Source organism: Saccostrea cucullata, unplaced genomic scaffold (genome assembly GCF_032062105.1).
Source record: "Saccostrea cucullata isolate Sc308-1 unplaced genomic scaffold, CSIRO_AGI_Scuc_v1 ctg3246, whole genome shotgun sequence".
In the NCBI taxonomy this organism is placed as follows: Eukaryota; Metazoa; Mollusca; class Bivalvia; order Ostreida; family Ostreidae; genus Saccostrea; species Saccostrea cuccullata.
This window is the reverse complement of record NW_026933240.1, coordinates 17266-31751: the sequence shown is the minus strand read 5'-3', so window position 1 is coordinate 31751 and position 14486 is coordinate 17266. Positions and strand designations below refer to the sequence as shown.

Below are 14486 nucleotides of genomic sequence, written 5' to 3'. Positions count from 1 at the left end.
TCATGGACTTAAGTTGAAAATGAAAAAGTGTCGATTTTTCAGGCCTTCTCTGAAGTATCTAGGCCATGTGGTCAGTGAAAATGGAATTAGCACAGATAAATTAAGTGCATTGTTAACTGGAATGTTCCACAAAATGTGAAGGAAGTTCAATCATTTCTTGGATTTGCGGGATATTACCGCCGATTTATAAAACATTTTTCGCAAATTGCAGAACTCTTTCTAGAAATCGCCAAGAAGAACGCTAAACATCCTAAGACATCTTTCGGTGACAAATTGTCAAAGGAATGACAACACTCGTTTGATAGACTAAAGTGTTGTTGTCATCAGCACCGTTAATTGGATATGCTGACTTTTCATCCCCATTCATTTTGGAAACTGACGCCAGTGCACACGGATTGGGAGCCGTATTATCTCAGAAACAAAATGGACGTACTGTGGTCATTGCTTATGCTAGCCGCTCTCCGAGACCAAATGAAAAATCATCAAAGACCATGAGCAGTCTGAACCTGGAACTTCTTGCACTCAAATGGAGCGTGACCGAAAAATTTCGAGACTACTTATAATTACTTGGAAATAAATTTGTCGTGTTCACAGACAACAATCCCTTAAAGTATTTGTCATCAGCTAAACTCGGAGCCACTGTATACAAAGTGCTAATCGAAAATCTACTTGATTTGGATCACTAGCTATATTGGTTTGGGTACTCTGATGCATTATGGGTAAAAAAGAAAATTCTGCGAGCAAAAATGGGTAAAAGTAACCTTAAGAAATTGGGAAACTTATTAAACCTTTGTAGAATCAATGTAAATATATTTGAGGAAATTTTTAAGTTGAAACATGTTAGAAATTCGATACCGTTCTCAATTACTAAGTTAAAATGCTATTTTCACTCATTTTGAATTATTTCAATTGTTCTTAATTTTTTCAAAGTATATTCTGTTGTAAAAATTATTGTATATAAGTTTTCTCCTCAATTCACCCACGAAACATCATCTGATTTCTATACATTACGCTTTTTTGAGAAATTGAGCTATTCTTGTTTTGAGTGAATGCTATTATATGTTTGCAACATATTTTTGCGATTGCTATACTTTTTTCGGATCCTTTTTATGATTTGCATGAAATCAAGATTTATAGATTTTTGATTAAATTATTGCGATTTTAGTAGTTTTGAAAACATATTAGCATTCATAATCACAAGAGAAACATTTATCAGTCAAACAGAAATAAATAATTATAGAATTTGATGAAATGTGCAATCATTGCTGGTGTTTGTGCTATACTTGATTTGCATTTTGTCGCGATTGATACAGAAATGCTATGTTTGATTTGCATAGAATACTTCTTGAAGAATGGTGGCTTATATAGGGGAGGGGGGATATAATCCAAAGACACTTTTTCAAATTTATGTCTTTAAATAACTTACAATGCATTGATAAATACACGTTATATATTTTCACTAATGTTTTAAAGGTAAATAAAGGCTTCACAAACTACTAGTATTCGAACTCTTTCCAAAGCTCATGATAGGCGTGGGACTGAATGCGTTAACCACTATACGCAACGGTGTCTTCTTGATGGTTGTGTGTCAGTTTGCTTTTTTAAAAAAAGAATTGTTGAGACAAAAAATATTTTTCCACCTATTATTTAATTTATCCTGGTTCGTTTTTTCTTCTTTTTTTTTTCTTGCATCTTTCACCCAACTGTTAGACCTTTGTTTTTATACTAAATTTGTTCACGAAATGCTCCGTTTACTTAATCAACACATAGGGCTCACAGCGATTGGAACCGATCAACAAGGGATGCTTACTCCTCCTAGGCACCTGTTCCCATTTCTGGTATTCCGGAGGGGGAGGGCGTATTTATGCCCTGCTCACATATTTATATTTTTAAATTTTTCGACATAAATCAATGCTCATTATCCTCACTTTTTTAACATTCCAGAAATATTCGACTTTTAAATAGAATGGGTCCAGACTCCATTTAGAAAAAACACAGTGGGTTTACTTTTCCGTAATTTAAGCACAAAACTTAGGATAGAAACCCGTCCCATTCATATTCAGAAATAAATTCTTATGGCTGGAATCGTTTAATATTAACGTACCCATTTACCACTAAATAAGTTTAAAAAACAATTTTCAATCAACATTTCTTACAGTACAATACTATTATATGAATCAAATATGTTGAAGATGACATTACCGACAACATAATTGTAGAAAAATCAAACTTTTTCGTCATAGAGCGGGTGATTGTCCTCGCCTTATACACTCTCTCTCTTTTTTTAAATCTATGATAACGAGATTATAATGCAACTTTAGTAATATTTCACCTATTTTCACACTATCATCAGATATCAGAACTTAAAGCTAAGAATCTGAAAAAGAGTCTATGAAAATTAAAGAAATTCAAAAAATATATAGTTACGGAAATTAATTGATTATCATGCATATGCTTTGATTTTTATGAAAAAGGGTCCATGCATTTCTTCGAAAGATGTTGTACCCGTTTTTCTTTTTATTTCATCAAAACATCTTTTTAATATCCCATGCAATCTCTTCTTAACGCTTATTTGGCTGAATTGAAATTGAACGAAGAGAGCATTAAGATTTGAAGCTGAATGCGTTTAAATCATTGTTTTTTCTTATCAAAACTTTGAATGCATATATATATCACCAAATATTTACAAAACTATGTGTATATATCAAGTCAAAGAGTTGAAATCGATCTTTAAAATTGTTTAAGATTTTACAATTTGGTAAGCGGAACTAAAGATTTTTTTGCTATGTTTTTGTTAATGAATGACTGTCATAAGTTGATGGAAAAAATGAGAATACCGGTATATATGGAAGAATATAGCTTGTCCACCAATTAAGCCGACCCCTTCCCCAACCATAAAGTAGGGTTTTTGTGTCAGGATCTTTAAATGTTATGGACAACAATGTAATCCCCTCCCCTTCCCAAAGAAATTTATGTTGGATCCATCCTTTATTCCGGAATTTAAAACAAATGGAACTAAACATATTGATTAACGAAATAAAAACGTCATTAGAGTTGTTTCCATTAGAAAATAAAAAGATACTTTCACGAAAGACCACACTACTTTTTCTATAATTTATACAAATACATATGTATTACACTCACTGACTGAGCATAAAACGCTCAAGGTGAGCATATGACACATGGACCTCCTATGGACTGGGCCAAATTTGAAATGTAAGAGGAGTCTGGGGAAGAAAATATTGTACAAGACTGTTGTAAACACAAGGTAACGTCAATAAATTATTTCACTAATTGCACTAGGCCTAACTGCTATATGTATACTCGAAAAAAGTATGGCTGTCATGACAACAAAGATAGCCTTCTGGATATTTTCTACGCAAACCAAAAATAGCTCCGGAAAAGTTGGGTAGATGCATATTTGATGTGATTGTCAAGATATAACGAAGACCTTGTGGTCAAATTTGATAGCTAACGTTTGATTAGGATTTATATTAAACAAAACAATAAATGTTTTATTGAAATAATGTCAAGAGTCCATTCAAGTGGCTAATTAGTCGAAAAATGACCATCAGATGCGTGAAAAACGCATAATACTGATGTTTAAGGAAGGGTGGGTGACACAAAAACCTAAAAATCTTTAAATATACCAAGAAGTCTCATATTGGTTGAAGTAGTTTTATTATTAGTAAAAAACCGTATTTAGAAGACATTTTTTGTCTAAATGTGCAGACAGAAACTTCGAATGATCCAAACAAATATAGCTAGTGATCCAAATCAAGTAGATTTTCGATTAGCACTTTGTATACAGTGGGAGCATACGAACAGAAGTGGGTATCACAGTTAGCAGACTTCGACTTTGAAATCAAATACCGTCCCGGTAAACAGAACACCAACGCTGATGTGTTAATCCGACTTTCATCGGACAGTGAAATTTTGAATCAGTGTGTATCGATGGAACCAGCATTCCAACTGATATAAAAGCCGCTCAATCGTCTGTGATACATATTGAGCCTTCAGATGTTTCATACTTTGATACGTTCCCTAGTTATACAAGCGATGATCTCTAGGACTTACAATCTAAAGACCCTGTGATTGGAAAGTGCAGAGAATTCGTTATGTCAAAAACTGTCCCAAAACCAAGTTTTGTGCGCAAACAAAGTATGAATGTTCAGATTCTGTTACGCCAACTCAAAAACTTGGAAATATGTGATGGTGTCATTCATAGACGGATTAGTGATCCGAAACTTGGTGACCTGAATCAAATCGTTCTTCCTTTGTGTCTCAAAGACGTTATACTGCAAAGTTTGCTTGACGAGAATGGACATCAGGGAATCGAAAGAACTTTCAACAACATCAGACAGAGATGCTACTGGCCACAAATGTTCAAGGATGTCAAGAATTATTTTCAAAAATGTGAACGTTGCACAGTTTCAAAAACACCGCCACCAACAGTACACATCAGCATGGGCCATTTAAGTGCATCAGAACCATTTGAATGTATAGCTATAGACTTTTCCATCTTAGAAGATTCCCAGGGAAACGATAATGTGTTAGTGTTAACAGATGTATTCAGTAAATGGACCAGTGCAATTCCAAAAAGGGATCAGACGGCACAGACTGTGGCAAAAGTGTAAGTGAAGGAATTATTCTGTGTATTTAGTGTGTGTAAACGAATTCATTCCGACCATGGAAAGTGCTTTGAAGGAGAAATAATACAACAGCTGTGTTCGTTATATAACTTCAAGAAGTCTACAGCTTATCATCCCCAAGGCAATGGCCAGTGTGAGCGTTTTAACAGTACACTCCATGACCTACTACGTTATTTACCGCCTGCTAGAAAACGGAAGTGGCCTATAAACAATAAACATGAATTTATGTGAATAATTTCAAGGAATTTACCAGTAAAGGTATCTAGAGTAACCTAAATAATATTTCATTTAATGGTATTTCCCTTGGTTTTATTTTAAAAGATTAGAATGATATTTTCTTAATCGGCATCGGAAGTTAGCTGTGACGAAGAATTGCAATCAGCTGTTTTATTCTTTTAAATAGTTTGGACTGTATGTTGAATTTGAAATCTCGATTTTAATGAAATAAACTACGTTTTTTTTTTAGTTTATTCTTTACACATAGTAACCATTCTGAGTGGTTTATAAATTTGTTTCATGTGAAATATTTCATTATAATTAAACTTAAAAATGGGGCTTGAGTAAACGTGATTGTCGAACGTATGAACATTATTGAAGAATTATTTGCAGATAATGAAAGTGAGGGGGAAGAGAATTCTGAAGTTTTAAATTTAGAGGATTTTGAAAATTTTAAATCTGTCGATGAATCAATTATCATGTTTTGGACGATGAATTTTGGAGTGAAGGTGATAGAGTTCCTTTTCCTTGAACAGGTACCTGTCTTACAAAAAGATATCTCACTGACAAGTACTGACTCCACTTGAAATATTTTCACTAATTAATAAATGGCAATGATTATGAAATTATCAAAATAGACAAATAGATATGCCAGTCAGCTTATAAGCAGCAAATAAATTAAGGAAAAATCAAGCTTCTATAAATGGAAAGACATCACAAGTCAAGAATTAAAAAAAAATTCTGGCATTTGGGTCTTGTCTGTCCAATAGATATTTCCGAATTCTGGACATTAAGTCCTGTAAAAAAGTACCCCAATTCCCCCCCAGGATTATGTCATAAGACAGGTTTCTGCTGTTACTAGCCATTTAAGCTCACTTCAACGAAGTTGGGGGTAGCTTATGTGATATCTTTGGCGTTGGCGTCCAAGGTTAAAGGTTTGTTCCTTAAGAATTTCTATGACCTACATTGACCAGATATGCAAGCAAGATGCTCCTAGTGTGCTTTATTGTACTATTCAAGGTTCCAGATGCTGCAATTTCAGCCAAGAAATGACCAGGTTAAAGTTTTTGGAGCAGATTAAAGTTTTTGTTGCAGGTTAAAGTCTTTGGTGCAGGGTAAAGTTTTTGGTGCAGGTCTCATTTCCAAGTAACTATATTCTCTATGTACTGGTACTAGTATAGAGTTTATATTTATTAAATAAACTTTCTTCTACTTAGAAGTTTTACAGTTACATGTGTATAAAGCGTGTTTTATATAAACATGTGCATGTTTAGCACTCTCAATGAAGAATATTTTCATTCTGTATTAAAATCATCATGTGTTCATTAAAATCATGTTTTACTCTACAGATAACTTTTGATTATATAATTCTTGACTATGGTCAGTGGTACACTTAATAATCAATGCCCTATATCATGGACAAGTGCATGAAAGTTTACAAGACCTGTTTAGTTTGTATTACTTGTGAAGATTTCTACGAATTACGAGGGACGTTCAACAAATAATGCCATTGGGGCTCGGAAAGAAATAAAAAACGCTTTTCTATTATTTAGTCTTAATGATTTAACTAGAATATTCTCTTTTTAATTAAAACACTTGTCTGTAACATTTTAATTCAATTTCTTATTGTTTTTAGAACACATTTTTAGTATGACCCTTCGTATACTGGAATATGGCAGATCCTACATATGATTTGCTGTACTTGTTTTTGTCTTTTTGATAGATGTTCTTTTAAGTTTGGGAAGTGAAACAAGTCAAAGGTTGAAAGATCTGGCAAATTTTGTTGGTGCGACAAAACATTAATGTTCTATTTATCCCCAAAACTCCTTAATACTCTTCATGGCCTGTGGGTTTGGATGCTGCCATGAAGAAATTTAATGTAGTGAATTCCTCATACCGTTTTCTTTCTTTCATAAACCTTTAAATTTTTTTGCAAAAAATTGTTTTCTAGAAACCTCCAGAAGTTGAACTTCCTCCCCGAATATGAATTTAAACACCAAGACCGCTAATATTTAAGAAAATAGCATATAAAACTGTTTTTGTGCTCTTGCAATTCTTTGCTCTTCTTTAGCCTTTGCAGTTTTGTCAAGTGCATATTATTGTAAATTTGTTTTGAGGGTTTAAAGCAAAATGGATTCAAGTTTCATTATCTGTTTGAATTTTAGACAAACGTGGATAAGTACTATTTTTGATTTTTTTAGAAATAATTCTTTAGATATTCCTACACGCTGTCGTTTTCACTCATTTTTTTAAATATAGGGTGACCTTTGAGTATTGAACTTTTTACTATCAAATGTTTCTTTAAAACAGTGTGAACTACCTCCAAAATGATGTTTATCAATTTTGCTATGTGTCTTAAAGTCAATAAAACATAATCAGTGATAATTTGTTGAATTTTCGCAAATATACATTGGTTGTTGTATGTCTTTGTTGCCTAGGAGGGTACCCATTTTTGACGCTTATCATATAAATTTTGATTGTTGAAATTTTGGGATATTAACAAGTTTTACAGCTGCTTCTTGACCATTCATTTTTAATGCAGTATCTCAAATAGCTCTTATTTCCCAGCTTCCAACAATGAAAAAATGCGATGAAAAGTGGTCACAAAAACTGTTATCAATTTATTAAAGATTCAATAATGAGGGAAAGTCAAGCTTAATGTCATATGATTTCTATGTTGTATGTTATCGAGCTAATGACATTATTTATTGAACGTCCCTCGTACTTGACCTAATTGTAATTATTGTCAGTCTGTCTTTGTCCAACACTAGACACATATTTGTTAAGCCTTATTTTTAACAAATAGCATTTTTAAAAATGTAATTAGATATCGGTGTTGGTATAATTTGTTGAAAAGAGATGGAACATGTTGAAGAATAGAACTGTTCACTGTTGCATATGATTTGAACAATCTTGATTCAACAAAACCTAAGGCTGCTTCAGGATAAATATGATTAATAAAGGCTTAGTTCTTCTTGAGGAGATTTTAAAGATATTTTCTATGTACAAGCCTTTCTTAATAGAAGAGAATTTACTAAGACGAACTTTCAAAAATGTAATTAACTAAGCAGTAATTAATTAAGAAAGATTGCAGTGAAGTCTATGGGGACAAGCAATTTTTAAAACTAAAATTCAAAATAAAGGAATATCAATACTGTGGTGGGAAGATTCATAAAAACATTAAAAATAAAATAACAATTAAAAACATTTTTTAATCAGATATTAAGTTAAAATTGATTAAACAGAGGGAGACAACCCTTACCAAAATTCAAGGCGATTACTAACAACACATCCCACCCATACATGCTAACAATAATATGAGAAAATGGGAATGATGTCTAAAGAAACTGAATACTATACACCTTCACATCTGTTATGTATTTCATTGAATCTGTTTCTGTTTGGGATGGAATATCTAACTACTTTATTTCTGATTCAGCATCCACTTTCTTCAGCTAGCTTCTGAATGATTACTTTTACAAAACGGTGCATAATGAAGTAAGTTGTAAAGAGTTAGATAAAAAACATCAATAAACTTTACAAAGTTATATTGTCGTTTATGATTTCAGCATACATGTAAATGTTGCCATTGTAACTTTTTAGGTCACCTGAGTCACTCAGGTGACCTATTGCCATCCGTGTTTGTCCGTCGTCGTCCGTCGTCCGTCGTGTGTTAACATTTGAACATTTTCAGCTTCTTCTCTGAAAGCACTGAACCAATTTCAACCAAATTTTGTATACAGCATTTATGGGTAAAGGGGAACATAAATTGTGAATTTCATGGTCCCCGCCCCCCTGTGGCCTGAGGGGTGGGGCCAAAACCACGTAAAATTAATGCAATCTTTAAAAATCTTCTTCTTTACTCCTGGACGTCAAGCAGTCAAACTGTTTGCATGATTGTAATCAGCAATGAGTCCTCTACCAAAATTGTGAAATTCATGGCCCTGGGGTCAGGGGTTCTAGTGCTAGGGCGGGGCTAAATAATTAGGTAGTGAAAATGCATTATTTCTTTGAAAATCTTCTTCTCTGCTCCTGGGTATTAAATAAACCAATTAAGTACATAGTTATGATGAGCAAGAGTGCCTCTTCCAAAATTGTGAATTTTATGGCCCCAGGGTCAGAGGTTCTGGTGTTAGGGCGGGGCTCTATTGATTATATAGTGAAAATACATGAATTCTTTGAAAATCTTCTTCTCTGCTCCTGGGTATTAAATAAACTAACTAAGTACATAGTTATGATGAGCAAGAGTGCCTCTACCAAAATTGTGAATTTTATGGCCCCAGGGTCAGGGGTTCTTTTTTTAGGGTGGGGCTCTAATGATTATATAGTGAAATGCATGAATTCTTTTAACATCTTATCCTTTGCTCCTGGTTAATATGCTAATGATCAAATTATATATTTAAGGCCAGGATTTATTTTATTTTCAGTTTTATAAACCCTCCGCTCAAGGTTTAGAATTTTCAGAAAATAATAAAACAATTTTTTCTTTCTGATGTCAAATTTGAGTCGGGATCGAAATTTCAAATTTACGAATTTGCACTTCCGCTTTTATGATGAAACCGCGGGTAAATAAAGCTAGGTGACAGGTCTGAGAAGATAGCTTGGTTTAGTGTAAAATTCATCGATAAGAGTGCCATTCAAAACGTTTCACCCGTTCAAAGGACAAATAAAATGCTGACGACTTTGTTGCACAATGACATGCTGGTGAGATAATTATGTATTCGTTTCAAAAGTATCTGTCTGTAAATTATTTTCCTCCCCCGGGTTTTAAACTGCCCGTGGTAGCTATTGCATATTGCCAGCTACAGTGTTTAGGTCTTTGTTGTAGCTTACAGTATCATTCTTCAGAAAAGGGTTGCTTATGCATCAGATGTAATGAATAAAACTATGGGAGAAGTTAAGTCCATTTGAGGAAGAAATAAACAATAACCTGAAGAAATAAAAAAAAATTTAACAATTAAAAGGCAAGAATATACAAATATATACAGGCATTTAGTATCATTTGTATCAGCCAGAAAAATTATTTCACACTTAATTGAAAAAATGTTCACCCTACTCCCCAATACTCCCTGTCTGTTTTATGATAGGAATTATAATTTTAGGCATCAAATAAATTTTAGAACAATGTCTACACATTCACCTAACACATATTAAAAGAATGAAGATATATTGAAAGACTTTTAAAGAATTGATTTTTTAAAATATATTTTGATCAACATCACAAAATTTATATAACTGGCCCAAAATGGCAGATGATGAAATAAGCAATTAAATGTTCTACTTTCCTATTTGAAAGCATTATGTGTCCAGTGGTAAGGAGCCTATTAGGATAGCATAAAAAAAGAATGTACAAATGTTAATAATTGATTTATCAAAAAAAAATTTTATTTCCTTCTCCTTCGGGACTTTTTAATTCTCATGTTCATAACTAAACCTAAACATAAAAAAATTCTGGCCTTATAATGAAGAAAGGGGCCTCTTTCAAAATAGATAATTTCAGGGCTGCTGGGTCAGGGGTACCAGGGGGTACTTTGACTAAAAATAAATTAATGCTTTGAAATCTGCCCATTGATAAGCAATGGTGCCTCTTTCAAAATTTGTGAATTTCATGGTTTTTGGATTAAAACACGAATCAAATACAATCGCTGGAAAGTTGTTACATGATACTCAGGTGACCTATAAGGCCCGTGGGCCTCTTGTTTTTATTATGTCATACCGATGCAAATCAAGTACCATAATGCAATTTTTGTTCAGATTAATTCTCTCACACTTTCACACATCCTCTTCAGATTTTAATTAATAATGAAAAAAGAATATTATTATCAAAATTGTTTTTTTTTCTGCACAAAACTCTTTGAATTGATCAAAATAAATTTCATTTATTATAGTTTTCCTAGTGAATGAATGTTTGAATGATTGAATAAATGAATGAATGTATTCATAATCAGCCTGTCTATCATAATGATATCAACATTTTATTTAACTTACCGCCTATGTCAACAATCATATATTTGGTGCCTTCCTTTGTCATGCCAAAACCTTCTGGGTTCCTTTCGATGGGAAGAAATTGGCAATATATAGATGCTGCTTCTGGTTCCAGAGCAATTCTTAACATTTTGTCCGGAATCCCTGCCTGTCCAAGATTATTTTAATGCATTAAAAATAGCTATTTGAGAGAAAAAAATGACATTAAATGAATTTTACAGGCACCTACTTTTATTGCACACTGACGCATATATTCTTTAGCAGCATCACCCCATATGGCAGGAACTGTCAAGACCCATCTCAGATCTTTTTCGCTCAATTCAATATTAAGGATCTTCTTTTTTATGTTTTCCTTAAAATGATGTACCAATGCCTTTATTGAGAGAGTAAATACATGTTTTGCTGGGTATCCTTTCCCCGTAACATCCTCAACATATAAGTTGTCACTAATTCCCTAGAATGAAAGTATTGCAAAGATATACATTTCATGAGCCTCTGATACTTATCCGGAGTTTAGGATAAAACCTTTTTTTAGTATAGTATACACTTATCCAATGGCTATGAGTGGGATATTCTTTTAAGAATATAAACCCCATGTAACCCTATATATCTGTGATGACGGAAGCATTTATCATTGATTTCATATTGTCAAACTAATACTTATTTCCAAAACTATACATATTTGAAATTCAGACATATGTTTGTTCTCAATTGATAATCTCGACATCTGGTTAACATAAATTATTTATTCTTTCTTTTGTTTTAAAATCTTTTTTTTTTTAATTTATGCTAATTCCTCACTCCCTTTGCATTCCGACTCAAAAGATTATACTCTTTGATCTAGCATCCTGATATAAAATATATATTAAAAAAACTATGTGTGTAATTTCCACTAATATCTATTTGTTTGTGCTTGAATGAAAAGGATTTATTCCTTTTAGTCGGGAAATAAGACATGTGTGTGAAACAAAAATGCCAACGTATATTAGATATAAAAAAAGCTCTAATTTACGGCGAAGGTTAAATGTTTTTCATATATATATATATATATATATATATATATATATATATATATATATATATATATATATATATATATATATATATATAGTGTAGGGCAGCGTTGTGAGAATTCCATCGGCATCGAAAGCAAGTTTTTTAACTTGCCTAGATAGCCGAGCGGTCTAACGCGCTGTTCCTGTACTGCTAGGAGACAGATTCCGTAGGTCGAGAGTTCAACCCCGGGCTGGGGCGGAAGTGAGTATCCTTGTAAAAGTGAATTTCTCTGTGCTTTCTATATTAATATTCCTTCACTTAGGGCAGTTATATTAGTTTAAGAGTTGTTGTAATTTGTGCTGTATAAATAAAATTAATTTCATCACAACATGTATTGGTAACAATCCTCTAAAAACTAATGTGCAAATAACTGTATCTCACTTCCATTCTCAATGACCGTGTAGTGTAGGGCAGCGTTGTGAGAATTCCATCGGCATCGGAAGTTTTTTAACTTGCCTAGATAGCCGAGCGGTCTAACGCGCTGTTCCTGTACTGCTAGGAGACAGATTCCGTAGGTCGAGAGTTCAACCCCGGGCTGGGGCGGAAGTGAGTATCCTTGTAAAAGTGAATTTCTCTGTGCTTTCTATATATATATATATATATATATATATATATATATATATATATACATGTAGATAAACAGACTCTGAGGTCAATAAATCTTAAATACTGATACATAATTTATAAACATGTACATGTACTTGAATGTAAAGAAAGGTCAATGTCACTAATAAGAATACGCCCATCGCCATGAAAGCCAAGATTATTATTTTTCTCAAAAGTAGATAGAGTCACATGGAAAACTCCAAACTTAAGGTCCTGACATAAAGATTATTGGCACTTACTAAGGATGTCAAGGAATATTCGAATATTCATTCGGTGAGTTGATATTCAAATATGAACTTGAGTTTAACAGCTCTAGCTCCAACCATTAAGAAAATTATTGAAAGATGAATCTTTATATAAAATTGCAAAAGTAGCCCAAACTCCATTATTAAGGTATTATATTAGTCTAAAGAATGTTTTACCGTCAAAAAAGAAAAAAAACCCTACCCTCTTGTTATGTAATTTCATTTTGAATCTCCTGAACATCATAAAGTTTCCACGCTGATCTTTTGCAATCTCTGAATAAAATCTATCTTCTGCTTTATAACCAAATGCGACGAAATTGCCATCTTTGTCAATAAGAAGAGATGTGGGAGTTTTGAGGGATATTAAAGATGTTCCACCCGCAACCCAGTCCTGATTACTATGAATATCCAAAGGATTTCGGCGAAACTGATCTCTAGAACTGAATGCATAACCCGAATATGTTGTTCCAAAATCCAAAGCGACAACAAAAAGATAGTTCTGATCAGTAATGATAGATTCCAAGGTATGTTTAACTTCTTCTTCGCTATTTGGCATGGTAGGATCTTCCGTGTCAGGGGGCAAACTTTCTGCCATACTGAATAAAAACAATCAGACATTAATGAATAGTGAAGTACATAATGATATTGAATGTTGAACTACGTATTCTCCTAAACTGTTTCTGGTCACCGAGTTTCTAATACCGAGTCTCTGCTCTATCTGTCCGAATTTTCTCAAGCTGAGAGCTACAGTTCTGCAGCTAGAAAAAACGACAGTCGGTATTAAACTATTTGTTGACAAGGTCAGTGTATCCACCATAGAATTTCGAAACGTTTTAACTATGAGTGCGACTTTTGAAATGTATTGCTTTATTCACTTCTTTGTAAATAGCTTGTCTCATCTTAAAATATCGTATGTATGCTCTATCTATCTTATCAGTTGGCAAACATAAACCCATCTGCCGGTATTCGAGGTATGTTGCTACATAAGTAAGGAAAGATGACGATGAAAAAGTTAAAAAAAGTCATCATGTTAACCATAAAGATTTGTTGTTAAGTTACTATAAGTAACATCTTGTTCTTATAAATCATCCTGTGACACACAAGCGTCAAACTCTGTTGCATCTTTTACTTAGAACTCAAAGGAATACAAAATCAAAGGATGACTCAAAATGAAAATTGTTAATTGATAAAATGTCGTCGATATACATGTACGAGTATCTAAATTATAGACACTATCTTAGCACGCTTTCCATTAATGTTGCCTTCCCGGCGACGGAAACGGTGACGTTATAGTGGAAAGGTTGGAATGCCTTCTTTTTCATATGACTAATTATGGGTTTCATGTACTTGAGAGATATTTAACGTGTTGTCCCATGTCTACCCGGTTTATTCCCCGAACGTCTATACTACCTTATATAAACATTGTAATTATCGAACTCAATTAAGAGGACAAGAGTAACGCAGATGATGGTGTAATTAATGAATTTTTTATTAAATGTAAAGAAGTTATGATTCCTATGCTATGTAAATTATTTAACAATATTTTTGATTCTGGAACACTGTGTGTATCCAGATAGCTGGTCAAAGGGATGTATTGTACCAATTTTCAAAAAGGGCGAATTACATGACCCAAATAATTACAGAGGCATAACTTTGGTTAGCTGTCTAGCGAAACTATTTACGTGTATTTTGAATAATAGATTGTTAGAATGGGACCAAAAATATA

General features: G+C 33.1%; 1 protein-coding gene across 1 annotated transcript in view; it reads right to left on the bottom strand.

Annotated features, from left to right (window-relative positions):
* Positions 1-13352, bottom strand: part of LOC134237759 (heat shock 70 kDa protein 12A-like) — a 37256-nt gene extending 23904 nt beyond the window's left edge. Inside the window, exons 1-3 of the mRNA XM_062719906.1 lie at positions 12963-13352; positions 11083-11307; positions 10857-11001 (exon numbers count right to left, since the gene is read on the bottom strand). Coding sequence (XP_062575890.1) covers positions 10857-11001; positions 11083-11307; positions 12963-13316 — 724 coding nt within the window. The 5' untranslated portion in view covers positions 13317-13352. The remainder of the gene's footprint in view (positions 1-10856; positions 11002-11082; positions 11308-12962) is intronic.
* Positions 13353-14486: the final 1134 nt, after the last annotated feature.